The sequence below is a fragment of the Oryctolagus cuniculus genome, chromosome 17 (assembly GCF_964237555.1).
Source record: "Oryctolagus cuniculus chromosome 17, mOryCun1.1, whole genome shotgun sequence".
Taxonomy (NCBI): Eukaryota; Metazoa; Chordata; class Mammalia; order Lagomorpha; family Leporidae; genus Oryctolagus; species Oryctolagus cuniculus.
Genome location: NC_091448.1, coordinates 26,358,474 through 26,384,298, shown reverse-complemented (window position 1 = coordinate 26,384,298; position 25,825 = coordinate 26,358,474). Strand labels below are relative to the sequence as shown.

Below are 25,825 nucleotides of genomic sequence, written 5' to 3'. Positions count from 1 at the left end.
GAAAACAGAGACGTCCTTTATTTCAAGTCACAAAGACAAGCGGCATGGAGGGGCGTTGGGGGAGGGGAGGGAGGGGGAGGAGGAGGGCTTGGGAAGACCCCTCCTCCCTCTTTATTCACAGGTTTAGCCGCCTTTCCATCTGCTCTCGGAGTTTGAATTTCTGGATCTGGAGGAAAGACAAAGGCTTGTGAGGCAGGCTCCCGGCCTCTACTAGCTAGGGTGACCCCCGTCTGGCTCGCTGGGTCCCAGAGAGGCCAGGGCAGTCGGAGGCACACCAGGACGAGGTGTCTGGTCGGTCACCCTACTGCCAGCCTCTCTTGCCCGGCTCTCCAGCTCATGGCTGCGGGAGGCACAGGCGACCCCCCTGGCCTTCCGTACCCGGCACCTCCGTCTCTACACACACACCTTTCCGGAGATGGTGAGCGGGTAGTCGTTGACGAACACGATGTAGCGGGGGATCTTGAAGTGGGAGATCTGTAGACCAGAGGGAGGGGACGTGTGAGGCAAGGCGAGGACATCAGGCTGGGGGCTCAGTTGGCCATGGAGCCAAGTTCACGGGGCAGCGCACCTCCGCGCCCCCCACCCCCCACCCCAGCCCTGGCTGTGCAGAGGCGCGGCTAAGGCTCCCACCTTCCCTTTGCAGAAAGCTTTGATCTCCTCCTCTGTGACGGTCTGCCCACTCTTGAGCCGAATGCAGGCACAGATCTCCTCCCCCATGCGGTGGTCCTTCACACCTACCACCTGCCAGGGCCAGACACAGGTGTGGGACACCGCGACTCCTGCTGGGAGGGAGGGGGCTCGCCTGGGCCGGCCGGGGGACTCACCTGCACTTCCTGCACCTGCGGGTGGGTGTGGAAGAAGTCCTCAAGCTCGGCGGGGTAGATGTTCTCCCCGCCACGGATGATCATGTCCTTGGAGCGGCCCACGATCCTGCAGAAGCCCTGCTCGTCCATGGAGGCGATGTCTCTGTAAGGAAAGCCGGGGCCAGCTGCTTCACTCACCCATCAAACATTGATGGGTCACCTACTGTGGGTCTTCCACCGTTCCAGACTGTGGGGGACACAGCAGGAAGGAGACACACTTCCTAGGATTTACCTTCTCGGAGCGGGGCGGGGAGGGGGGCAGAGGAAAGTAAACAAACCAGGACTCGGCCTCCCTGCCTCCTTCGGGCACATATAAACAGCCGCTTGTCACGTCTCACTGCAGTACTTCCAGAAGCCTGCTCTGACCACGCAGGCCAAGCAGAGCCTACCTCTCCCCACGGCTGCCCTGACCCCCGTGACCCGGTAACTGTCCTTGTGATTATCCGTGTGTGAAATGACCTGTCTTCCGCCAGCCGACAGGGCAGAAGTGAAAGTAGCACTCTTGCTCCCATGGGGACCCCGGTGTCTACGGCAGTGCCAGCACACAGGAGGTACAGAACAAGACATGGCTTTGGCTAGCCGACCAGCGACCCAGTCTTGGCTCCGATTGTGCGTACAGATGCTGGCGTGGGGCACTGTGCAAGTCGCCTGCCTCTGTGCTACGGATGATTTCCCCCCACCCCACCCTCACGGTACCTGTTTTGGAAATTAAGGCTCCAGGATAGGAGGGGCCCTCTGGACAGCCCCCCACCCCCAGGCTTCTTTAACGTTTCCTGTTCAGCCTCGGAGCCCCCCAGCCTCCCCCTCAGTAGCCAGCGCCCCCGGCCACCCTGCCTTCTCACCCTGTCCGATACCACTTGTCCTGACTGACTGCTTCCAAGGTCTTCTGAGGCTCGTCCCAGTAGCCCTGCATGACGCAGTACCCTCGGATGCACAGCTCCCCGGGCGTGTTCAGCTTGGCCAGCTTCCCCGTCTCCGTGTTCAGGATCTGGGCCTGTGACACGTCAGCTTCAGGCTGGGGCTCCAGATGGCAGTCTCCAACCGGGGCAGCTTTGCCTTCCCCTCCCTGCGCCAGTGAGGAGCCCCCCGTCTCTGCCCGTCTTCATGCAGGGAAGGGAGATGAAGGCCAGAGTGGAGCCAGAGACCTTGGCGGGGCACGAGAGAGCAGCTGAGGCCCAGGCTAAGGGGTGCCTAGGAAACAGCGGGCAGGGAAGAGCGGCCTGCGGAGGGCCAGGCCGGCTGGGGGATTACAGAAGGGAGGGCAGGAGCCTCATACTTCCCAGGAAGCGGCAAAGAAAGAAGCCAAAGCGGGGGCATGGCAGTGCCGTGTGAACGGGAGAGGCAGAACGAAAGCCAAGTGGTGAGAACAAGCCACGGCCACCACGCCAAGGAAAGCTGAGCCTCTGCGTGCCTCAGCGTCTGCATCTGTGAAATGGGAGAATCGTGCCTGTCCCCGTTGACCTTGTACGTGGGCATCCCAACGAGGGTGGCGGTGAGGCTGCCGGGTGCAGGAGGGGCTCACGTCCCTGCACCCCCACTCCACACAGGATGCTCCAGCAGAGGGCAGGGGAGAGGCACAGCAGGGAGACAGCCGCCACGGGGGCGAGGGCACAGGGGCTGGGGACACGGGCAGGCGGTGTAAGAGGGAGGGAGAAAGCATGGCCGGGGATCTGGGCTTGAGCTGTGCTCTGGGGCAGCCTTGGAGACGCAGGGCACAGCCTGCTTGGGAAGCTGTTTACGCCGAGGCAAGGCGGTGAGGCCTGGGAAGAAAAAGCTGTGTAGGAAAAATCTCCGTGCTCTGGCTTCTCTCTCAGGCTGCCCTGGCTGCCCTGAAACAGACAGTGGGCTTGGCAAAAACACACCTCAGACAGGAAGGGAGGCTGCGGAGCAGGGCAGCTGGCGGCGGCTCGGCTCTGCCCCTTTCAGCTGCAACCCCCAGCCAGGCCCAGGCAACCTGGCCTCTGGGAAGGCGCTGCTTGGGTCTCTAACTGAAAGCGATTAACGTCCAGGTGTGTGTGTGTGTGTGTGTGTGTGTGCGTGTGCGTGTGCATGTATGTGTCCTGGTGAGAGGTGGATGTGTGTGTATGTCTTGGTGAGAGGTAGATATGTGTGTATATATGTATATTTATGTGTGTGCATATGTGCATATATACGTGTATATGTGTATCTGTGTGCATGTATTTGTGTGTATGTCTTTATATGCATGTGTATATGTGTACAGTTAGGTGTGTACATGTGTATATGTGTGTGCATGTAGGAGTGTGTATGTGTCTTGGTGAGAGGTCTGTGTATATGTGTCTGCATGTGTGTGTATATGTGTGTGTGTCTATGTCTTGGTGAGAGGTGGATATGTGTGTATCCTGTACGTATATATACACGTAAATATACCTGTACGTATATTTATGTGTGTATGAATATCTGTACATGTGTGTGTATGTGTTTGTGTGTATCTGCATGTGTGTGTATTTTATGTGAGTATGTGTAGATGTGTATATGTAGGAGTGTGTGTGTGTGTCTTGGTGAGAGGTCTATGTATGTAGGTGTAGAGTGCTTATGTGTATGTATGTATGTATTTGTATTTGTGTGCATATGCATGTGTGTATATATGTATATTTATGTATGTATGCACACACTATGTGTATGTGTGTATGTCTTGGTGAGAGGTAGATATGTGTGTATGCATATTTATGTGTGTATGAGTATGTGTGTATATGTGTATGTGTGTGCATGTATTTGTGTTTGTGTGTATATGCACATGTGTATACATGTATATTTATGTGTGTGTACTTGTATGTATATGTGTGTGTCTTGGTGAGAAGTGGATATGTGTGTACATATGTGTATATGTGTACTTGTATGTATGGGGGTGGATATGTGTGTATGTGTATATTTATGTGTGCTTGTATGTGTGAGTGTGTGTGTGAGTGTGTGCGTGCGTGTTGGTGAGAGGCTCACCTCTGTGTGAGGCATGACTCTGCCCACACTCTCTGCCTTCTGCTCCAGAGTGTCCTCTGGGAAGTTCATGAAGGTCACAGGACTGTTCTCTGTGGTTCCGTAAACAACCTGGAGGGTCCAGAGGTGTTGGGGGGAGCTCAGTGGCTGCCAAGGGAAGCAGCGAGCCACCCCCGGTGGGGGAGTCCGTGCAAGAGGACTGGTGGGAACAGACGCATCCTAGGGACCTGGGGTCAGGGGTCAGGAGGCAGAGGTGCTAGTCTCTGCAGGGACCCCAGATCCGAACCCAAACCGTAATCGCGAGCAGGGGAACCGCTGTCTCCTGCCCAGGGCCCGCTCTGTCCTGTTCCCACACGTGTATGCCCATGACTCCCGGCATCACCAGTGCCCCAGAAATCTCCCCCCATCTCCAGGCTGCCTGAGCTCCACCTGCGTCTTCCTTCCAAGCTGAAGTCCTGGTAGACTTGATGAGAAAGCCAGCCTGCCTTGGCTGAGCCACACAGACACCACCCCGCCCCCACCCCAAAACCCAGACAAGTGCCCCGGGCCTTTGGGTGGGCACCTCAAGCTCCCGAGAGGTTCCTGTTCATTTATTTCCAGCAAAATAAGAAGACAGCAGGGATTTAAAAGGACAGTAGCACCCTCCCCCCACCCCCACCCCCACCGCACTCCCTGCCACAGACACACACTGTTTAGTGGTTAGAACATCCTGAACAACAGAAAAACCAGAAGCCAGCCTTGGAGGAGCCACAATCCCAGAAGGGAATGTTCTAGGCCAAGAAGGACACCCTCCCTGCACCCCCTTTAGAGGCATGGAGGGAAAAGGGTTTGGGAGAAGGGCAGGGCCTGGAGATCAGGCCCCCACAAGTGAGGGCTGGCCAAGGGGCCCAGGGCCAGCTGTCCTGTATTCCAAGTCCCCTTCAGGCTCTTGGCCCAGCCCCAAGTCCCCATTGCCTGAGTCAGCTGATGGCTCCCACATGGGTCCAGTCTGGTTCAACCTTGGTTCTGCTTCCCAGCCCCACCCCCAGCACAGCCATTCCTTCCCGCCGGCAGCCTGGGTTTCCACTGGAATCCGGACACGGTGACTGCAAGTGGGCACCCAGGGGCCTGGCCGGCTGGCGCGGAACAGCCCGCAGAACCCGGCGGCTGGCCGCCTGCGCTGACCAGCGATGGTCCCCCTGTAGCCAGACCTGACCCCCCTCATCGTCCTCACAGTCCTGGGGCCACCGCCCCGTGTGTGGCCCCTGCCAAGGACACTTGGGTGGTGGCGCCACTCCACCCCACCCTGAGACCCTTCAGGGGGCCAGCCCTGACCACGGGGGTGGGGTGCTGCGGATGAGGGGCTGGGGATATTTTAGGGGAACTGAAGTAGAGGACTGGAAGACTGCTTGTTCACTGGCCTGTGGTCTCTAGCCCAGGGATCACCCCCTCCCGGTTTTCATTTTTTGTTTGACCTCCAGCAGTGGGGAAAAGGGGTGGAGGTGCAGGGCCCAGAGAGGCAAACCCCTGGTGGGTGAGTGGGTTTAGGGGTAAGGCGGGAGCTACATCCCGCGCGGCGGCTGCGGGCTGGGCGTCCAGGAGGGGGAGCCGCACGCCAGCGCGGCTCGCACGCTCCGCCGGCGCCGCACAAGCGCCCCATTAAAGCGCCGCGGGCTGGCCGACCGCGGCGAGACGCACGTCCGGTGTCCGGCCCCGCTTCCTCCCTCCCCAGCTCCAGGGCTCGCGGCCCAGAGCGTATGGGGTGGGAGGAATGGGATGGCGAGGAGGCTCGACCTTGAGCAAACAAACAAGTTCAGGGAGCACCTCCCTCCCTCCGGTGTAAACTCGGGGCACTGGACACACCCATCACCGCCCCCCCAACACACACACACACACATACACTCCCCAGGAAAGCCCGGGAAAGGAGGCAAGGAGAGAAGCAGCGTCGCATCTGAGAGCAGGGAGCAAGGGACCGGGGCTGGGAGTGCAGCCCCGGCCCCCCAGTGCAGGTCGCCAGCTGCGGGGAGGGGGAAGACCCACCCCCGTCGAGGACCCCGTTGCATCTCTGGGCACGAGGGAGTTAAGCCCGGTGGCCTCGATGCTCCACGTAGGAGCTGGCTCGGCCGCCGGCTGTGGTCAGGGCGGCCCGTATAAGTAGGGCGGGAGACCCGAGCGCCGAGGACTTGCAGCTGCCCGCGCCCCACCGTCGCCGCCGCCGCCGCTGCCCCCGGCCCTGGCCATGGCTCGCCCGATGCTCCTGCTCAGCCTCGGCCTCCTGGCCAGCCTCTTGCCGGCGCTGGCCGCCTGTCCCCAGAACTGCCACTGCCACGGTGACCTGCAGCATGTCATCTGCGACAAAGTGGGGCTGCAGAAGATCCCCAAGGTGTCTGAGAAGACCAAGCTGCTCAACCTACAGCGGAACAATTTCCCGGTGCTGGCCGCCAACTCGTTTCGGGCCATGCCGAACCTCGTGTCGCTGCACCTGCAGCACTGCCAGATCCGGGAGGTGGCGGCGGGGGCCTTCCGGGGCCTCAAGCAACTCATCTACCTGTACCTGTCCCACAACGACATCCGCGTGCTGCGCGCCGGCGCCTTTGACGACCTGACGGAGCTCACCTACCTCTACCTGGACCATAACAAGGTGACGGAGCTGCCCCGGGGGCTGCTCTCCCCGCTGGTCAACCTCTTCATCTTGCAGCTCAACAACAACAAGATCCGGGAGCTGCGCGCAGGCGCCTTCCAGGGCGCCAAGGACCTGCGCTGGCTCTACCTGTCCGAAAACGCACTCAGTTCTCTGCAGCCCGGCGCCCTGGACGACGTGGAGAACCTGGCCAAGTTCTATCTGGACAGGAACCAGCTGTCCAGCTACCCCTCGGCCGCTCTGAGCAAGCTGCGGGTGGTGGAGGAACTGAAGCTGTCCCACAACCCCCTGAAGAGCATCCCCGACCACGCCTTCCAGTCCTTCGGCAGGTACCTGGAGACACTGTGGCTGGACAACACCAACCTGGAGAAGGTGAGCTCCTGGCCGTGGCCTCTGTCCTTGCTGCTCCGTCCCTTCCTGGAGGCCCAGGGAGCCAGATCCCCAGTGCAGACCTGTCTGTCACCTCCCCCCAGTTCCTTGTTCCTCTGGATTCTGCCCCTCTGTCCCCGCCTCTGGATCCATCCGCACCCTAATCCCTGTCCGACTGCCTGTCCCAGCCACTGCCCTCCTAGGAAGCCCATTTATAAGAGGAGCAGGGGCTGCTCTGGCCCCACCAATGGCCCCTTAGGACACATCGGCAGTGCTCCCAAAGCCCCACTATGTGCAGCTGTCGCCTCTTCCTGTTGGGCCTCTCCCTGCACCCCCGCCAACCCCGCTGTTTTCCTGTCTCCAGGAACCCTACCATCCCATAAAGGAAGGTTTGTTTATTGAGGAGCCTTCCAGAGGAGCTGGGCAAACCCAGCCCACAAAGAGACCGTGTTCCTGGTGGGGGCTGGGTGTGTCTGCTAAGGTGGACCGGGGGCTGGGGAGCTGGGGGGTGCGTGTGCAAATACCTGAGGAAGACCTCCCCCACGCCCACCAAGGCCCTGTCCACCAACACACAGGACATTGCATGCTCAGGTCTGATTAAGCTGAGGAGGGCAGTCACAGCAAGGGGACCAGGGGCTGACCCAGGCTGCGGGCACCCACGGGGCCCATGGACTCCATGAAGGGGCAAAGACCTGAACACCACTGTCAAGCCTTACTGTAAGACCCCAGGGTGTCCCCACTAGGAGAAGGGCTGCTGGCTGCCCTGTGCCCTCCCCAGGTACATTCTCAGTCCCTCTTCCCCGCCGGGTGCCCAGTCTGGCCAGGTGCAGAGACCTTGGGTTAGAGCAGAATCCTTTCTGTGAGACTGGAAAATCACCATAGGACAAGGGCTTCAGCCAGGAAGTTTGGGTGGGGGCCAGGACAAGGTAGAGAACAGTCTGGTTCCTAGCGAATGTCATGCCCAACCTGGGCAGCAGGAGGTGGCACGGGCACAGAGATGGGACTGCAACCTGGGCAACAGCCAGCCCGTGTCTGCTAGAGGCCTACCCAAGCCTGGCCTCTTCAGCCTGGCCCCTCCCCTACATGAAGTCCGAGCCCTCTGTGCCCAACCCCTCTTCCCCTCCACCCCCCACCCCAGTGCCAGAGTGGGCAGCATAGTAGCTGATTTGGGGCAGGGCAGGCCAGGCGGGAACCGTGGCGCCTGGGCCAAGATGTGGGCACCAATAGAATATTTCCTCCGGAGCCATCCAGCTTGGCCAAAGTCTCCACCAAGGTGGCTCTACAAATAGTGTCTGGCAGGCAGTGAGGGCACAGTGAGGACAGAGCTGGGGGAAGTCCTGGGACCCTAGGGCTGTGGGGAGCCTGGGCCTCCTGCCCACCCACCAAACACTGACCAGGTTCACCGTGTGCCAGCTTGGGCTGGCGGGGCCGACTCTGGCTGCCTCCCCAGGTCCAGTGTTTGTGCAGGGAGTGCAGTGCCAGGGCGAGAGGGGTGGGGTGTGGTTCTGTGGCTACTGTTTACTCCCTAGGGTGACCCTGGGCAAAGGACTGAGCTCTTTTTTTCCGTTTTCCCATCTGCATATTGGAAATAACAGCACCTATCTGAAAAGGGGTTGTGCAGATGAGCTCATCTGGGACAACCTGGTCACACTGCTTTGAAAAGTGTGGAGTTCCAGGGCAGGTGTTGTGGAGCAGCAGGGTAAGCCACTGCTTGGGATGTCCGCATCTCATACCAGGGTGCCAGTTTGAGTCTTGGCTACTCGGCTCCCAATCCAGCTCCCTGCTAATGCACCTGGAAATGGTCCAAGCACTTGGGTCTCTGCCACTCATGTGGGAGATCTGGATGGAGTTCCTGGCTCCTGGCTTCCTCTTGGCTCAGCCCTAGCTGTTGTAGGCATTGGACATGAACCAGTGGATGGAAGATACTCTCTTTCTCCCTCTCCCTCTCTCTGTCACTTTCAAATAAATAAATCTTAACAACAACAAAAACCTCCTTATAAAAGAAAACCATGGAACTCCCCAGGGTGCCATTGGTCCTGTCCAGGGAAGGACCCTGCGCCTGTGGGAAACCCAGCTGGGAGAGACGGGACACTGGGGCTGCGGTGCTCACTGCTGCCCACCTCCCTCCCCAGTTCTCGGATGGTGCCTTCCTGGGAGTGACCACACTGAAACACGCCCACCTGGAGAACAATCGCCTGAACCAGCTGCCCTCCAACTTCCCCTTCGACAACCTGGAGACACTCACCCTCACCAACAACCCCTGGAAGTGCACCTGCCAGCTCCAGGGCCTCCGTCGGTGAGAACACCCCCTTGTCACTCCCGGGGGACCCCCTCATGCCCTAAACCTGCTCTCCAAGAGGCACGAGACCCGGAAGCCTCGGTTTCCCCATATGTAAAGTGAGGTTTCCCCATACATAAAGTCCGTCCTGGCACCATAGCTCGTACTCCCACATCTCTTCCCCAGCCCCAATAATTCTCTGTCTCTCCAGGTGGCTGGAAGCCAAGGCTTCTCGCCCTGATGCCACCTGCTCCTCGCCCGCCAAGTTCAAGGGCCAGCACATCCGTGCCACGGACGCCTTCCGCAGCTGCAAGTTCCCCACCAAGAGGTCCAAGAAAGCCGGCCGCCATTAAACAGGTGGGGGCCATGTGGGCAGGTCTCCCACTCCCTTCTCTGGAGCTTCCAACAAGTGAGCTGCTGTCCTCCAGAATACGCCCTCCCCGGGAGGGGCAGGCAGACCTCCACTCTTTCAGGGAGAGGACAGGAGGGCTGGGGCCTCCGTCTAAGGGAGGAAAGGAGACCGCCCAGGACTCCCACCGTTGCCTGCAAACATCACCTAGGTTGTTGGAGTCCTCATACTGGTCCTTGCCTCACTGCAGGTCCTGACCCAGCCGGTCCTGGTGACTGGCTTCTGCCTTCTGCCGGAGAGACTACTGACCTTCCTGCCTCCCCCCACAGCCCCTGCGCATGCACAGAGCTGCCCACACCTAGACACGTCCTGGCAGGGGGCCTCGGGCACTTCACTACCAACTCAGCCCCACCTGACGGTGTCCGGGGAAGGACACAGTGCCGCCATGGTGCCTGGCTGTCCCGCCAGGGCTCCTCTCAGACAATCTGTTGCCGACAGCCCTGAGTCCATCAGAAACACAACGGGGTGATCATCAGGATGGCCACCCCTCCAGAATCATCCTCTTCCCCAGCCATCTGGAAACAAATGCCAGATCCTTGGCCCACCCCTTGCTTCCCAGAAAGGGTCTTAAGCCCATGTCCCAACTCTGCCAGCCCCCACCTGCCAGGACGGCCTAGCGGGACACCCGTGCTTTGCTGCACGTCACCCCCGCTGCACTCGCCCCCAGATTTCTATAAATATAAATGTATGTCTGTGTAACATCTATTCCCCTGTCACCCATCTCCATGACTCGCCAGGCACCAGGCTGGCTCCTGGCACCTGCATTCTAGAAGGAGGGCTGGCCCAGGCACTCTCCCCTGAAGACCTGGCCTGGGCTCATCCCCAGGCCTGTCAGTCTAACCCAGGCCCAGCCCCTGCCCCAGCCCCAGCCCCAGCCCCAGCCCCAGGCCCTGCCCCTGCCCCAGCCCCTGCCCCTGCCCCTGCCCCTGCCCCAGCCCCGGCCACCACTCACCACCAGCTCCTTCATATCCATCTTCTTGATGATGGCTCGGATCAGCTCCGGGGGTGCGGGGGACCCAGCGATCACACCTGAATCAGAGAGAGGGCTGACACAGCCCCCCAGTCCTCCAGGCCCACTGGACCCCTGAACCTCATTGGAGGGAAGAATAGTCCCTTCTGGCCCCCTGCTCCCTCTCCACCCCCAACCCCAAGTTCCTTCCTATGCCTATCAGCTGGCCTGGGACTGGAGTCCGGGGACACTGGGGCTTTGCCTCCCTCCCACCCACATTCCTACAGTCCCCATCAATGCCCCCTCAGTCAAAGACTGGGCACACATCTCGCTCACCCAGGCCCAGTCCTGTGGGGGAGGCAGCCCCCTCCCCACACCTGGCTGCCCTAGGCCCCACCCCACCTCCAGAAACGGTCGAGATGTCATAAGTGGAGAAGTCTGGCTGGTTGAGAATGTCCACAAACATTGTGGGGGTGCCATACAGGTAGGAGCCTCTGTATAAGGGGGGAGGGGGTATCTCAAAATTGGGCTGGGAAGCGGAAGGGAACTCCCTCTTCTGCCCCACCCTGCCATGAACCTGCAGCAAAGGCCAAGGCCAAAGCTGTGGGGGAACCCATGGGAGAAGGTCTTGAGGCGGGAGCTGGTCCTCTTCTGGGGTCCCCCACTACCCTGGTCCCCAGGTCTCCTGTCTGGAGGGAGCAAGGGCTAAGGGCCAGGAGGGAGGACTAGAAGGGTCCCAGCAGCCCACAGGTGGCCTGTCCACCAATGCCCACTTCTCTCTGCTGATGGCCTCCAGCGCCTTCTTGCCATCGAAGCTCGGGGAAGACAGGAGGAGGGTGGCACCATGCATCATGCACACCATGGTGCCTCCCACGGAGCCCAGGCAGTGGTACAAGGGGCTGGGCAGGACCACCCGCTTCTCTGCCGGCATCTGGAGTTGGAGACAGGAAACTGGGTGTAGCGTGGAGCCGGAAGCCGCAGAAGCCAGTTCCTCTGGCCAGCAGGGGGGCCGGGCCAGCTCCCTGCCCCTGCCCAGCTCACCTTCACAGGCATCCTCAGGCGCTCGCCGATCATGTTGGAGTTGTTGACGATGTTGTAGTGGGAGAGGGTGGCCCCCTTGGGGCTGCCTGTGGTCCCCTGACAAGACAAGCAGGCGACGGCTTGCTGCCTTCTCCACACCCCTTCCCACCCTGCCCACTGCCCAGAAGGGCCTGGATTGGGAGCCAGGGGACTGGAATTGCTGCCCACGTCCATTTGTTCATTTAGTGGAGACACAAAAGGCCACTCTACTCCCACGGGGGTGGCTGGGTCACATGCCCTCCAGTTCCCCTCGGCTCAGTGAGGGACAGCTTCCACGAGCTATGACCCTGGTAGCTTAGGGAAGCTGCCCCTGGGAATGGGAGGGCGGGGAGGGAGGTGTGACAAGGATCCCGTTGGCAGAGAGGACAGTGGGAGGCTGGTCTCGGGAGAGGGCACCTGCCCTCCTGACCTCTGCCGCCCCCCAGCCCCAGGAATGGGTCACACAGGGACAGGGAGCATGGGACAGCCTGGGCTGGGGCCCTCAGCCCTACCGAGGTGAACTGGATGTTGACGGGATCGTGGCAGGACAGGAACTGCTGGGTGTGCCGGAGCTGGGCCAGATGCTGCTGTGTGCTGCCGGCCGCCACCACGTCATCCAGGAGCAGGGTCCCCGGCAAAGGGGCGTCCACCGAGATGACTGTGGTCAGATCTGGGAGCCTGCGGGTGAGGGACGGCGGCGGGAGGCAGGAGCTGAGGGAGGACACTGGGAGATGCCAGCCCCACTCCTAGGTTGGGTAGGGGGTGTGGGGGTCAGGGGTGCTGGCCGATGCACCCCTGGCCTGGGACACACCCACCTCTGACTCTTCAAAGCTCCTGGCTGGGCCTTCTCCAGCTCTGGGCAGATCTGCTTCAGGATGTTGTAGTATTGCTGGGTCTTGAATTGCTTGGGGAACACCAGGGCTTTGCAGCCCACCTCGGGGAGGGGAGTTGCACCACAGGTCAGCAGGAAGCCCCAGACCGGAACTTGGCAGAACCCTCACTGATCAGCTGCGTACTCGTATACATATGCACCACTGCCCTAACGCACAACTGCACCAGCCTGTGGCACAGCCACATGGACCCCACACCAAGGCAAATGCCCAGAGGCACCAACGCCAAGACACACACACGCCACTCTGGGACATGTGTGCATCAGGTACCAGGGCGCACACACACCCCACCCTGACATACGTGCCAGCCCCACTCCCACCAACCTTGTATCTGACCAAAGACTCTCTCTCTCTCTCTCTCTGAAATCCAGGCCTCCTTCCAACCACAGGCAGCCCAGAGGGACACTCTGTGCCACCCACCCACACATGTCCTCCCTCACCACTCTTGGGCTGGTCCCTCCCCCAGGTATGGGGCCTACCTTCTTGAGGACATACTCCAGTTCCATGGCCTGATAGGCCGGGTTCACGGAAACCTGGGGGGACAGAGGGGCGTGTGGAGCGTGTCGGTGTCCTTGGGCAGACCTTGTCTCTCCTGCTGCCTTTCCACTCCCAGGAGGCTGAGTTAGGATCCCGCCCCCCACTTCCACCCCCACCCTCCGCCTCGATGGGCCATAAGTGACATCCCCTCACCATCTATCCCCGCCTCACCAGAATGATGCCTGCCTGGGCGGTGGCCAACTGCATGAGCACCCAGGCGTAGGAGTTGGGGCCCCACATGCCCAGCCGGTCACCCTTGCAGAGGCCGATGCTCAGGAGGCCAGAAGCAGCTTTGTCCACCTGGGGGCAAGTGGACGGGGCACAGGGCGAGGTGAGGAGAAAGGGCCATGACCCCCACCCTCCCGTTAGGGACAAGCAGATCCCCAGGCTTCACTGGGTCTGCACAAAGTTAACAAGGGCTCCAGGCCCTGCCCCATGGCTTCACAGCACCAGGGCAGCCTGGGGGCTAGCAACTGCCCACTGCGAGGGCTCCAGGTCAGGCCTCACCTCCTCCTTGAGCTGGGCAAAGGTCAGCCGGATGTTTTCATGGAGGACCACCAAGGCCTCTTGGTCTGGGACCCTCTGTGCTGTGAGGTCCAGACACTGGCCCACGGTCTTGTTGATGAGACGAAACTTGGTGTGGCCTTGAACATAGCTGAGGCCTCCAATGGGCAGGGGCACCGTGCGATCCACCTCTGCGGAACTATGGAGAGAGGGGCCATGGGCACCACCAGGCCTGGCTGGCTTGGCCCGCGTGCTCCTGAGGGCCAGGCACACCCAACTAGGAGGCAGGCTGCTTACAACATGTTAGGGCCAGCCAGCCTAGGCTAATCCTCCGCCTGCGGCGCTGGCACACCAGGTTCTAGTTCTGATTGGGGCGCCGGATTCTGTCCCGGTCGCTCCTCTTCCAGTCCAACTCTCTGCTGTGACCTTGGAGGGCAGTGGAGGATGGCCCAGGTGCTTGGGCCCTGCACCCACATGGGAGACCAGGAGAAGCACCTGGCTGTTGGCTTCGGATCGGTGCGGCGCGCCAGCCACAGCGTACTGGCTGTAGCGGCCATTTAGGGGGTGAGCCAACAGAAAAAGGAAGACCTTTCTCTCTCTCTCACTGACTAACTCTGCCTGTTAAAACAAATAAATAAATAAATAAGAACCATGCTAGGGCTTCCTGTAAGCCTTGAGCATTCACACATCCACTTGACCCTTTTCCTAACCTCAAACTCAGCCCTGAGGTGGCAGGACAGAGGCCAGGTTTCACCATACTGGGGACAGGGGTCCTCCCTTGCCTTCCTGGGGAGGATAAGCCTGGGGGAGTCCACTTAGACAGACAGATCTTAACAAAACACACAGCACCTGCACCCCACCCAAGGAACCAATGAAGCCCACACTTGGACCCAGAGCTGGAGAATCCAAGGCCTGAGGTTTTGGGGGTGAGCCAGTTTCTCTCCTCTGGGCCTGAAGGTCAAAGACAGAATAGGGCAGATGGACGTTTAACACGAGGCGGCTGGGAGGCTCCTGTTGTTCTGTAGAATGGCCGGGTGCCAGGTGCCAGCGAGATGCTGGGCACCTGCAGACAAGGAAAGCCCCTGTGCTCCAAAAGGCGCCCAGGCTCGGGCTCCCACTTGCAGACGGAAAGCAGAGGTCATTGTGACAGGAGGAGCATGGGAGCATTTGGGGCCCCATGGCGATCTTCATCACCAGAGAGCAACAGGACGGAAAGAGCTGGTGCCTTCCCAGCAGGACGAGCTCACCAGCCACAGGCTGACTGCGCTGCAGAAAAAGAGACTGGGTGGCCTTGAAATCACTCTCAGGAGGGAGCCTCCCCTGGTGCACGTTAATCTGATACTGAAAAGGGAAGGGCGTTAGGCAAGTGGCTAAGTTAACGCTTGGGACAACTGCATCCCACATCAGGGAGTGCCTGGTCTGAGGTCCTGCTCCTCTGCTTCTGACCCAGTTTCCAGCTAACGTGCACCCTGGGAGGCAGCAGATGATGGCCCAAGGACTTGAATCCCTCCCACCCGCATGGAAAACCTGGCATCAGCCCAGCTCAGCCCCAGCTGTTCTAAGCATTTGAGGGGAGTGAACATCTGGATAAAAGATCTCTCTTTTTTGGCTCTTTCTGCCTTTCAAATAAAATGAAAACAAATGCATAAGATTAAAAGACAACGCAGGTGAGGAAGATGGGCTGGCATCTGCAACATCAAGGAGGTAAAGGGAGAGTCAAGGAGCTGCCTGGCTGGCACATGGCACAGGGCCGAGCCGGAAGCGGGGATCCCGGCACAGCTGCGCCGGCCGGGCCTGCCCATGCCCCACCCCCGGGGAACTGGGAAAGAAGGGTGGGAGGGCACTTCCTCTTCTTCCTGGCTTCTGATTTTACCCCACTCCGTGTGATCATCAGAAATAATCTAGCCTCAATTTTATTTTTCCCACCATGTCTACTCACTGCTCCCAAGCCACTGGGACTGGGACTGGGGCGGGGCAGGGCTGACGTGGAAACAAGAGGCTCCTCCAAGGAGTCCAAGGAGTTCTAGAAAATTCCTAGCAATGCCGTTTGCTCAGAAACACAAGAACCGCCCTTCCTCTCCAAAGCCTCGGCACAGGCAAACAAACGGATTCTCCTTCCTGGGCCACTCCCAACCTGCCTGGGGTGAAAAAGAAAGGGCTTAGGGAGATCTGCTTTTAAGAAAAGTGCTCATCCTCTGTGGGGGTGGGAGCTTAGGGAGCTGCAGGAGGAGAGCCAGTAGTTCCAGTTGCTATCAACTTGAAGATTGGAGAATAAAGTACAGTAAATGCCCGGTGAGGCCCTCAGCTAATTAGGCTAGGTGTTGTGAAAGCCACGGCCCTCCGGGGCCTGGAGGGACCTCGGCACGAGGCCACCGGAGGAGCTTCTCAGTCCCCAGAGAATCCCCACCCAGAGCTGATTCCATAACAGTGGGCAGGAAGAAGGAGTTGAAAAAAAAAAAAAGGCAAAATGCTGTTCAGTGTTGGCAGTGAGTGTGTTCCTTTCTTTCATCCCTGGTGCCTGAGTGTCTAGAAGAGGAGGCGGCCTCAGCTGAATGAATTAAGGATAATGCACAAAACGACCCAAGGGAAAAAAAAATTAGACAAAGGACTTGAATAGCTATCTCTCCAAAGGAGATGCATGAATGGCCAACACGCAGAGGAAATGCAAATTAAAACCACAGTGAGGCATCCCTTGACACTGCTCAGGAAGGCTAAAATAAATAAATAAGTCAACGTAAAAGGAATAACAACTGTTGGTGAGCATGTTAAGAAATTGGAATCCTTGGCCTAGCGGCGCCGGCACACTGGGTTCTAGTCCCGGTTGGGGCGCCGGATTCTGTCCCAGTTGCCCCTCTTCCAGGCCAGCTCTCTGCTGTGGCCAGGGAGTGCAGTGGAGGATGGCCCAGGTGCTTGGGCCATGCACCCCATGGGAGACCAGGAAAAGCACCTGGCTCCTGCCTCCTGCCATCGGATCAGCGCGCTGGCCGCGGTGGCCATTGGAGGGTGAACCAACGGCAAAGGAAGACCTTTCTCTCTGTCTCTCTCTCTCACTGTCCACTCTGCCTATCAGGAAAAAAAAAAAAAAAAAAAAGAGAGAGAGAGAGAGAGAAATTGGAATCCTTGAGATGAGAGTTTGGCACAGCAGTTAAGATGGCATTTGGGGAGCCCCCGGCATCCCATATGGGAGTTGGTTTGGGTCCCAGCTGCTCCACTTCCAATCTAGCTCTTTGCTATGGCCTGGGCAAGCAGCAGAAGTTGGTCCAAGTCTTTGGGTCCCTGCACCTACATGGGAGACCTGAAAGAAGCTCCTGGCTCCTGGCTTCAGCCTGGCCCAGCTCCAGCCATTGTGGCCTTTTAGGGAGTAAACCAGCAGATGGAAGACCCCTCTCTCTCCATCTCTACCTTGCTCTGTAACTCTGCCTTTCAAATAAATAAATAAATAAATAAATCACCTTTAAAAAAAGAAAAAGAAAGCAGATCTGGGAATCCAACCCGGACATTCTACTATACGATGCACATGTACCAAGTGCCATCTTTGTTGTTGTTGTTGTTGCTAAAGATTTATTTTATTTAATAATAAATAAATATTTTATAATATTTAATATTTAATTGTATTTATTTATTATTCATTTATTATTGAATATTAAATATTATAAAATATTTATTTATTATTAAATAAAATAAATCTTTAGCAACAACAACAAAGATGGCACTTGGTACATGTGCATCGTATAGTAGAATGTCCGGGTTGGATTCCCAGATCTGCTTTCTTTTTCTTTTTTTAAAGGTGTATTTATTTATTTATTTATTTGAAAGGCAGAGTTACAGAGAGAGAGGGAAAGAAAGAAAGAGAGGTCTTCCATCCCCTAGTTCACTCCCCAAAGGGCTATGAGGGCCAGGGCTGGGTCAGGCGGAACCCAGGAGCTTGGAACTCCACCCGGGCCCCCTATGTGGTTGCAGGGGCCCAAGCACTTGGGCCATCTTCTGCTGCTTTCCCAGGTGCACTAGCAGGGAGCTGGATAGGAAGTGGAGCAGCCAGGACTAGAACCAGCACTTATATGGGATGCCAGTGATGCAGGTGGTTCTGGCGCCTTAACCCACTCTACCAGTAACCCCCCGCCCCGATCTGCTTTCATTTCTAGCTTCCAGCTAATGCACACCCTTTCAAATACATACAAATAAATAACAGGATTTTTTTTTTTTAAAAAAAGGAAAAATTGGAATCCTTGTTCATCTCTGGTGGAAATGTGAAATGGCTCAGCCACAGTGGAAAACAGTGATGTTTTGAAACCTCAAGAAGTTAAACCATATGACCCAGCAATTCTGCCCCTAAGTATGTGCCCTAAAGAACCAAAAACATGTGTTCAAACTGTTGAATAAGTATCACAGAAGAGGCCACCATTTTAAACATGATCCTGCCCTGAACTCCAACAGACCATGCTAAAAATCAAAAAGGAGTCACCTGTGCTAAAATCTCAAGTCTCCCAACTGCCCTAAACTGCTCACCTGACCTTGGAAGAAACTAGGAGAAGCACGAGCAAGCCACATTTCCGTCAGGCCCATTTCATGTGGCGAGACAATGAAGCGCCCTCTGCAAAGCTCCTTACGTCAAAGGCAGCCTGCAAAGCCACCTGATGTTAGCCAGTTATTTTTCTGTTGCTCTGTCCTCCTGCCTTCCTGGGAAAGTCATTTTGCAATGACCAACTCGAGTTTTTGTTCACTGTTCTCACTTTTTTCAGCTCTTCTCTGTCTGCCTAGAAAGCCAAGCTCTTCTGTTTAGCCGTGAGAACACTTCCTGTATTTTATGGAATGAATGAAATGCTGGTGAGAATTGGACTTAAAGCCAATTAAGATATTTAAACCAAATCACTATAATTTTATCCTATGACAAAACAAAAGCACGTACATACGTTTACAGCAGCACAATTCATAAGGCCACAAGGTAAAGAGAACCCAAGTGCCCGTCAACAGACGAATGGCTAAACAAACAATGGCGCACACATCCTACAATGGAATACAAATTGCAATAAAAGGGAATGAAGTTCTGACACCTACTGCAACACGGATGAACCTTGCTGACATCACACTAAGTCAAAGAAATCAGTCACAAAAGTCCACATATTTCTTTGAAGTGATTCCAAATACTTACATAGTCTGCTCTATGACTTCCGGTTTTCTGCAGTAAGAATGAAGCCTACTGCGCTTCCCTCGAGAATGTCATGGGGCGGGGGTTGGCAGGCGCTGTGGCGTAGCAGGTAAAGTCGCTGCCCGCAGCACCAGCATCCTATATGTGCACCAGTTCGAGACCTGGCTGCTCCGCTCCCCATCCAGCTCTCTGCTATGGCCTGGGAAAGCAGTAGAAGATGGCCCAAGTCCTTGGGTCCCTGCACCTGTGTGGGAGACCCGGAAGAAACTCCTGGCTCCTGGCTTCAGAATTTAGGGAGTGAACCAGCGGATGGAAGACCTATCTCTCTCTCTCTCTCTCTCTCTCTCTCTTTGCCTCTGCGTTTCAAATAAGTGAATAAATCTTTAAAAAATAAATAAATAAAAGACCTTCCTCTCTGTAACTCTGCCTCAAAAATAAATAAATAAATCTATTTTAAAAAGAAGGATGTCATGGGTGGGCACTGTCCCCATGAGGGACCCCTGCATCCCGGGAGAGTCCCACCTCCACTTCCAATCCAGCTTCCAGCTAACAGGCACCCTGGAAGGGGCCGATGAGGGCTCAGGTACTTGAGTTTCTGGCTTCCAATTTTGTGCTGGCCTAGCCCTGGCTATTGCAGACATGTGGGGAGTAGACCAGCTGATGGAAGATCTCTTCTCTTTTCTCTCTCTCTCTCTCTCTCTCTCTCCTCTCTGCCTTTCAAATAAACTTAAAAAAAAAAAAAAAAAAAAAAAAAAAAAAAGAGGCCGGCGCCGTGGCTCACTAGGCTAATCCTCCGCCTTGCGGTGCCGGCACACCGGGTTCTAGTCCCGGTCGGGGCGCCGGATTCTGTCCCGGTTGCCCCTCTTCCAGGCCAGCTCTCTGCTGTGGCCCGGGAGTGCAGTGGAGGATGGCCCAAGTGCTTGGGCCCTGCACCCCATGGGAGACCAGGAGAAGCACCTGGCTCCTGGCTTCGGATCAGCGTGGTGCGCCGGCGGCAGCAGCCATTGGAGGGTGAACCAATGGCAAAGGAAGACCTTTCTCTCTGTCTCTCTCTCTCTCTCACTGTCCACTCTGCCTGTCAAAAAAAAAAAAAAAAAAAAGAATGTCATGTCACACCATTTGAATTACTGACCTCAAAGTGAATTCATCCAAATCTGACAACTTGACTTTGAGCCTTTAAGCCAGGGCAGGGCCGCCCTGAAGGCTGCTTCTCTATAAATGGAGAAGCGAATGGAGAGACAGCTCGGGCGGGCACAGGGCCGTGCCCACAGCCTGTAAGCTAATTTCCAAAGCCTCACCCACCAACACCTCTACCAAGTGTCTTCCCTGTGAGATTTGCTCTCATTCTCCTCTCTGCCTTTCACCACGGTGAACAAAAAACAAAAAACAAACAACAACAACAAAAAAAACAACACCTCAGCAACAAACCATGTCACTTCTAAAATCAAACTTTGGTCATCTCCTTTTTTTTTTTTTTTTTTTTGACAGGCAGAGTGGACAGTGAGAGAGAGACAGAGAGAAAGGTCTTCCTTTGCCGTTGGTTCACCCTCCAATGGCTGCTGCAGCCAGTGCACCGCGCTGATCCAAAGCCAGGAGCCAGGTGCTTATCCTGGTCTCCCATGGGGTGCAGGGCCCAAGCACTTGGGCCATCCTCCACTGCACTCCCAGGCCACAGCAGAGAGCTGGCCTGGAAGAGGAGCAACCGGGACAGAATCCGGTGCCCCGACTGGGACTAGAACCTGGGGTGCAGGTGCCGCAGGCGGAGGATTAGCCTATTGAGCCGCAGCTCCAGCCAGTCATCTCCTTATTCTAACCATACAAACTGTATGACTCCATTTGTAGGAAATTTCCAGAACAGGCAAATCTAATGACAGTAAGTAGGATCTTGGGGCTGGGGGATGGGTGGAAAGAGGGGCTTGGTAATTGGTGTGGGGTTTCTCTGCAACCTAAAATTGACAGTGACGATGGCCATACATATCTGTGAATATCCTAAAAACCTCTGAGTGTACATTTAAAAAAACTAACATGGGGTAAGTGTTGTGGCACAGTGGGTTAAGCTACCACTTGGGATGCCCACATCCCATATCAGAGTGCCTGGAATTGGGTCCCTCCTCCACTTCCTATCCAGCTTCCTGCTAATGTGCCTGGGAGGCAGTAGATGATGGCTCAAGTACTTGGGTTTCTCTCAGATATGTGGGAGACCAGGGTGGAGTTCTTGACTCCTGGCTTTAGCCTGGCACTTGGGAATGAACCAGCAGATGGAAGATCTGTGTGTGTGTGTGTGTTTATGTCTCCCTCTCCCTCTCCTTTTATATATATACATACATACACATATATCCCCCTCTCTGTGTCCCTCTGCCTTTCAAAGAAATCAATTTTTTAAAATGTGCATAATTCTACTCCCAGGTACGTATCCAACAGAAACCATACATGTGATCACCAAGGACAGGCATTACTAGGCTACTTGTATCATCTCCAACGTGGAAACTGGAGTCCATCGACAATAGAATACATAAGTGGTGATTGGTTACTTATAATTTTATACATTAATGCAAGCAAAAGAACTATGATTAAATGAGACAATACGAATCTTGTAAAAATAATGCCAAATGAAAGAAGCCAGATAGAAAAAAGGCGAACCGTCCATCTGACTCCATTTATACATGCAAAGCTAATTTATGCTGTTGGAAATCAGAGGAGAGGTCAGTGGGGGGCGGGGGGCCGGAGGGGAGTCAGTGACCTTAAAGGGCCTCTGGGGTCAGGACATGTTCTGTGTCTTGTTACCTGGCTGTGTTCAGTTTATCAAGAACTCATCAAATAAGGGTTCAAAATACAGGGGCACTTTAAAAAATTTCTGGAAAGAGGATTAAAAGGAGAGGCGTTTTTGCACTCAAATTAGCTTAAGCTCTACTTCGCACACACACTTTTTTTTTAAGGTTATTTATTTATTTAAAAGGCAGAGCGACAAAGAGAGGGAGGTAGAGGGAGTCAGAGATTTTCCATCTGCCGGTTCACTCCCCAAATGGCCACAAGGAGCTGAGCCGGTCCCAAGCCAGGAGCCAGGAGCTTCTTCCCAGCCTCCCACAAAAATGCAGGGGACCAAGGCCTTGGTCCATCTTCTACTGCTTTCCCAGGCCATAGAAGAGAGCTGGATGGGAAGTAGAGCGGCCAGGACCCGAACCAGTGCCCATATGGGATGGTGGCACTGCAGGTGACAGCTCAACCCGCTAAGCCACAGGGCCAGCCCTGCACACAAAGTTTGAAATGCCTTCCTGTATGTACTTTTCTGAATCTACAGTACAGTTCAATGCGAAGTTATTTTTTTTTAAGTTCTTCTAGGGCTTAGGCTATTATTGAGTCATAATTAATAAAACAATTTAGCAACAGATTGTAGCATCTATTTACCATTATGGCAAGAAAATAAAAGCAGCACATATCCTTCACCTCTGTGCAAAATACATACATCCTCTGTTTTTAGTAAAGGAAAGTAAGAGTTTATTTTGCAATGTTCAGAGCAAGGAGTCAGGCAGTTGCAGCTCAGTTCTCAAATGTCCATCCATACATTAATAGATAACATTGGGCAAGCCAAGAAAATGCTTCTGTTTGCAATCTGTCTTAGAAATTACTCAAGGCGGGGCCAGCACTGTGTCATAGAAGGTTAACCCTGAGGGCGCCGGTTCAAGTCCCAGCTGCACGACTTCCAATCCAGCTCCTTGCTATGCACCTGGGAAAGCAGTAGAAGACGGCCCAAGTGCTTGGGCCCCTGCACCTGCGTGGGAGACACAGAAGAAGCTCCTGGCTCCGTTACAGCCATTTGGGGAGTGAGCCAGCAGATGAAAGAGTTCTCTCTCTCTCTCCATATTTCTGACTTTAAAATATGTAAATAAAATCTTTAGCAAAGAAAAGAAAGAAATTACTCGAGAGGCCGGCGTTGTGGTGTAGTAAATTAAGGTGCCACTTCTGATGCCAGCATCCCAAATGGACGCCATTCGTGTCCTGACTGCTCCGTTTCCAGCTCCCTGCTAATAGCCTGGAAAAGCAGCGGAGAACAGCCCAAGTGTGTGGGCCCCTGTACCCATGTGGGAGACCTGGATGAAGTGCTTGGCTCCTGGCTTCAGCCTGTCCCAGCGCTGGTCAATGCAGCCACCTGGGGAGTGAACCAGTGGATGGGAGGTCTCTCTCTGTGTCACTCTCTCCCTCTGTAACTCTGACTTTCAAAATCAATGAATAAATCTTACAGGAAAAAAGAAGCTACTCGAGATAAAAATCTCAATTTTGAATGCAGTAGGATTTTTTCCCGAGAGTTTTTTTTTTTTTTTTTTTTTTTTGACAGGCAGAGTGGACAGTGAGAGAGAGAGACAGAGAGAGAAAGGTCTTCCTTTGCCGTTGGATCACCCTCCAATGGCCGCCGCTGCAGCCGGCGCACCGCGCTGATCTGATGGCAGGAGCCAGGATCCAGGTGCTTTTCCTGGTCTCCCATGGGGTGCAGGGCCCAAGCACCTGGGCCATCCTCCACTGCACTCCCTGGCCATAGCAGAGAGCTGGCCTGGAAGAGGGGCAACCGGGACAGAATCCGGCGCCCCGACCGGGACTAGAACCCGGTGTGCCGGCGCCGCAAGGTGGAGGATTAGCCTATTGAGCCACGGCGCCGGCCTGAGAGTTTCAATAAATGATAAAGTGGTTTCTTGCTCTCGGCTCGGTCACGGTGTGCTGTGATCATTGGCCCTTGCCATGCGTTTCATATGTGGATGTCCCTTCTCTGGGTTCAGGAGTTTTGAGGAGCTCATCATACATCGCTCCCTGTTTGCAGTTTGGCTTCCTGGTGCGAGGTTTTGTGCCGGAAGGCAGCCCAAAAAAGGCAGCAAGGAGCCAGGAGCCACATGATAACTATTTGCTTTTCAAGCCAATTTCCAAGAATGCCTGGAGAGACTTCTGTTTTAATTTTTAATTAATTATGGGCTGGCGCCGCGGCTCACTAGGCTAATCCTGCGCCTTGCGGCGCCCGCACACCAGGTTCTAGTCCGGTCGGGGCGCCGGATTCTGTCCCGGTTGCCCCTCTTCCAGTCCAGCTCTGTGCTGTGGTCCGGGAGTGCAGTGGAGGATGGCCCAAGTGTTTGGGCCCTGCACCTGCATGGGAGACCAGGAGAAGCACCTGGCTCCTGCCATTGGATCAGCGCAATACGCTGGCCGCAGCGGCCATTGGAGGGTGAACCAGTGGCAAAAGGAAGACCTTTCTCTCTGTCTCTCTCTCACTGTCCACTCTGCCTGTCAATATATATATATATGTAATTAATTAATTTATTTATTTAGAGAGAGATAACGAGCAAGGAGAGAGAAAGCGAAGCACCAGTCCATTCCCCGAAAGCCTTCAGTGTTCCCGGGCCAGAGCTGAGGCCAAAAGCCTGGAACTCTATCCAGGTCTCCCTTGTGGGTGGCAGGAACCCAGTAACTTGAGCCCTCGCCACTGCCTCCCGGGGTCTCCATTACCAGGAGCTGGGTGTCCAACCCAGGATCTCTGATCTGGGACGTAAACATCTTAGTCAAGTGTTCGCACAAGGCCAGCTGCCCGCCCCTGTAGAAACTTCAGACTTTTAGTGGCAACTCAGGAGTCTAAGGATTCTGCGTTACAAACACAAAAACAAAACAAAACAAATACAACAACAACAACAAAACCACTCTCAGCGGGGAAGGCAGACCGGGAGAGTGCACAGGGCATGTGAGCAGCCAAGAGAAAGGAGCAATGCGCTTGTCCTCTGTACTATGACTGCAGGTGTTCAACTTCCATCCCTGCTTTACAAATGGAGAAAATTGACAAGGAGAAGTTAAGCAACTTGTCCCAAATGCCACAAGAAAAGTTGATAGAAACAGCCTCACTCAGGGTCAGCACCATGGTATAGCAGGTTAAGCCACCTCCTGAAACTACTCCGTCTCATGTGGCCGCTAGTTCAAGCCCCGGCTTCTTCCCTTCTGATCCAGCTCCCTGCTAATGTGCCTGCGAAAGCAGTAGAGGGGTCCTGGCTTCTGACTAGCCCAGCTCCAGCCGTTGCAACCATTTGGGGGAGTGAACCATCACATGGCAGATCTCTTTCTCTTTCTTTGTCTCTCTCTCTCTGTAATTCAAATAAATAAATACACCTTAGAAAGGGGGGGGCAGCATGGTGATGGTATAGTGGGCTAAGTCTCTGCCTGTGGCACCAGCATCCCATATGGGTGCCGGTTCTAGTCCCGGCTTCTCCTCTTCCCATCCAGCTCTCTGCTATGGCCTGGGAAAGCAGTAGAAAATGGCCCAAGTGCCTGGGCCCCTGCACCCCTGTGGGAGACCCCGAAGAAGCTCCTGGCTCCTGGTTTCATACTGGCTCAGCTCCAGCCATTGGGGCCATCTGGGGAGTGAACCAGCAGATGGAAGACCTCTCTCTCTCTCTCTCTCTCTCTGGAACTCTACCTCTCAAATAAGTAAAATTTAAAAATCTTTAAAAAAAAAAAAAAAAAAAAAAAAAAACCTCAGTATCTGATTGCAAATGATTTTCCAACAAAGCAGACCAAGTGACAATGACACAATAAAGGACAAATCTGCTGCAAGGCCGGTGGCAGGAAGTACAGGGAAGGGTGTCGGTGTCACAGGTCAAAGCAAAATGGCCAGGGGGCATTTACTTCCCAAGAGATAAGCAAAGAGGAAAGTAGTGTGGTTAGGATTCTGCAATGGTGATAAAAGTGTGTATGTGCATGTGTGCATACGTGCTGTGTGTTTGCAGAGAAAGATTGGGGAGAGTCAAGATGGTGAAATAGGAGGGAGCTTACTGCTCTAGTCTGGGGAAAATTGGTTAAAAAAAAAAAAGCAGAGAGAGCAGTCTCAGGGAAGAGTTAGAGAGAAAAGGGCAAGGAAACTCCCCGTAAATTAGAGGGGCACTGGGGGCCCACGTGGAGGGGCGGACACACACAGCTCAGGACCCCAGCAGCAGAGAGCCTCAGAACCAGCTTGGGAGTGAGGTGAGCCCAGACTGCAGCGACCCAAGCCACTGGTGACAACGCTGCAGGCAGAGCCTGGTGGAAGTCCGGCTGAGAGCCCTTGGGGAAGAGTGCACCTGCCAAACTAGAGGGGAAAAAAAGGGGGCACGTTTCTCTCTCCCCAACCACCTGGCACTGGCATCCTGTAACTACCCGAGAGAGGGCGGGCGCCACTTTATATAACAGCTGCGCCTGCTCCTGTCCATGCCTGAGTCTGGCTGGGAGAACTGACATGGGGCTGGGA

General features: G+C 55.4%; 2 protein-coding genes across 3 annotated transcripts in view; one reads left to right on the top strand and one right to left on the bottom strand.

Annotated features, from left to right (window-relative positions):
• The window catches only part of ACSF2 (acyl-CoA synthetase family member 2), a 49,778-nt gene continuing 23,953 nt past the window's right edge, over nucleotides 1–25,825 (bottom strand). Inside the window, exons 2-16 of one of the 2 annotated variants that reach the window (XM_002719291.5) lie at nucleotides 13,434–13,629; nucleotides 13,098–13,226; nucleotides 12,869–12,922; nucleotides 12,315–12,433; nucleotides 12,012–12,177; nucleotides 11,482–11,577; nucleotides 11,214–11,371; nucleotides 10,843–10,934; nucleotides 10,444–10,520; nucleotides 3,819–3,926; nucleotides 1,706–1,857; nucleotides 825–966; nucleotides 631–741; nucleotides 406–474; nucleotides 1–166 (exon numbers count right to left, since the gene is read on the bottom strand). In XM_002719291.5, the coding sequence (XP_002719337.1) occupies nucleotides 116–166; nucleotides 406–474; nucleotides 631–741; nucleotides 825–966; nucleotides 1,706–1,857; nucleotides 3,819–3,926; nucleotides 10,444–10,520; nucleotides 10,843–10,934; nucleotides 11,214–11,371; nucleotides 11,482–11,577; nucleotides 12,012–12,177; nucleotides 12,315–12,433; nucleotides 12,869–12,922; nucleotides 13,098–13,226; nucleotides 13,434–13,629 (1,720 nt within the window). In that variant the 3' untranslated portion in view covers nucleotides 1–115. The remainder of the gene's footprint in view (nucleotides 167–405; nucleotides 475–630; nucleotides 742–824; nucleotides 967–1,705; nucleotides 1,858–3,818; nucleotides 3,927–10,443; nucleotides 10,521–10,842; nucleotides 10,935–11,213; nucleotides 11,372–11,481; nucleotides 11,578–12,011; nucleotides 12,178–12,314; nucleotides 12,434–12,868; nucleotides 12,923–13,097; nucleotides 13,227–13,433; nucleotides 13,630–25,825) is intronic. The other variant, XR_011383504.1, reaches the window with a different exon arrangement.
• On the top strand, nucleotides 5,540–10,196 carry CHAD (chondroadherin). The gene is made up of 4 exons (XM_051825554.2): nucleotides 5,540–6,807; nucleotides 8,937–9,100; nucleotides 9,294–9,439; nucleotides 9,682–10,196. The coding sequence occupies exons 1-3, from the start codon at nucleotides 6,034–6,036 to the stop codon at nucleotides 9,433–9,435; spliced, it is 1,080 nt and encodes a 359-aa protein (XP_051681514.1). The 5' UTR covers nucleotides 5,540–6,033; the 3' UTR covers nucleotides 9,436–9,439; nucleotides 9,682–10,196.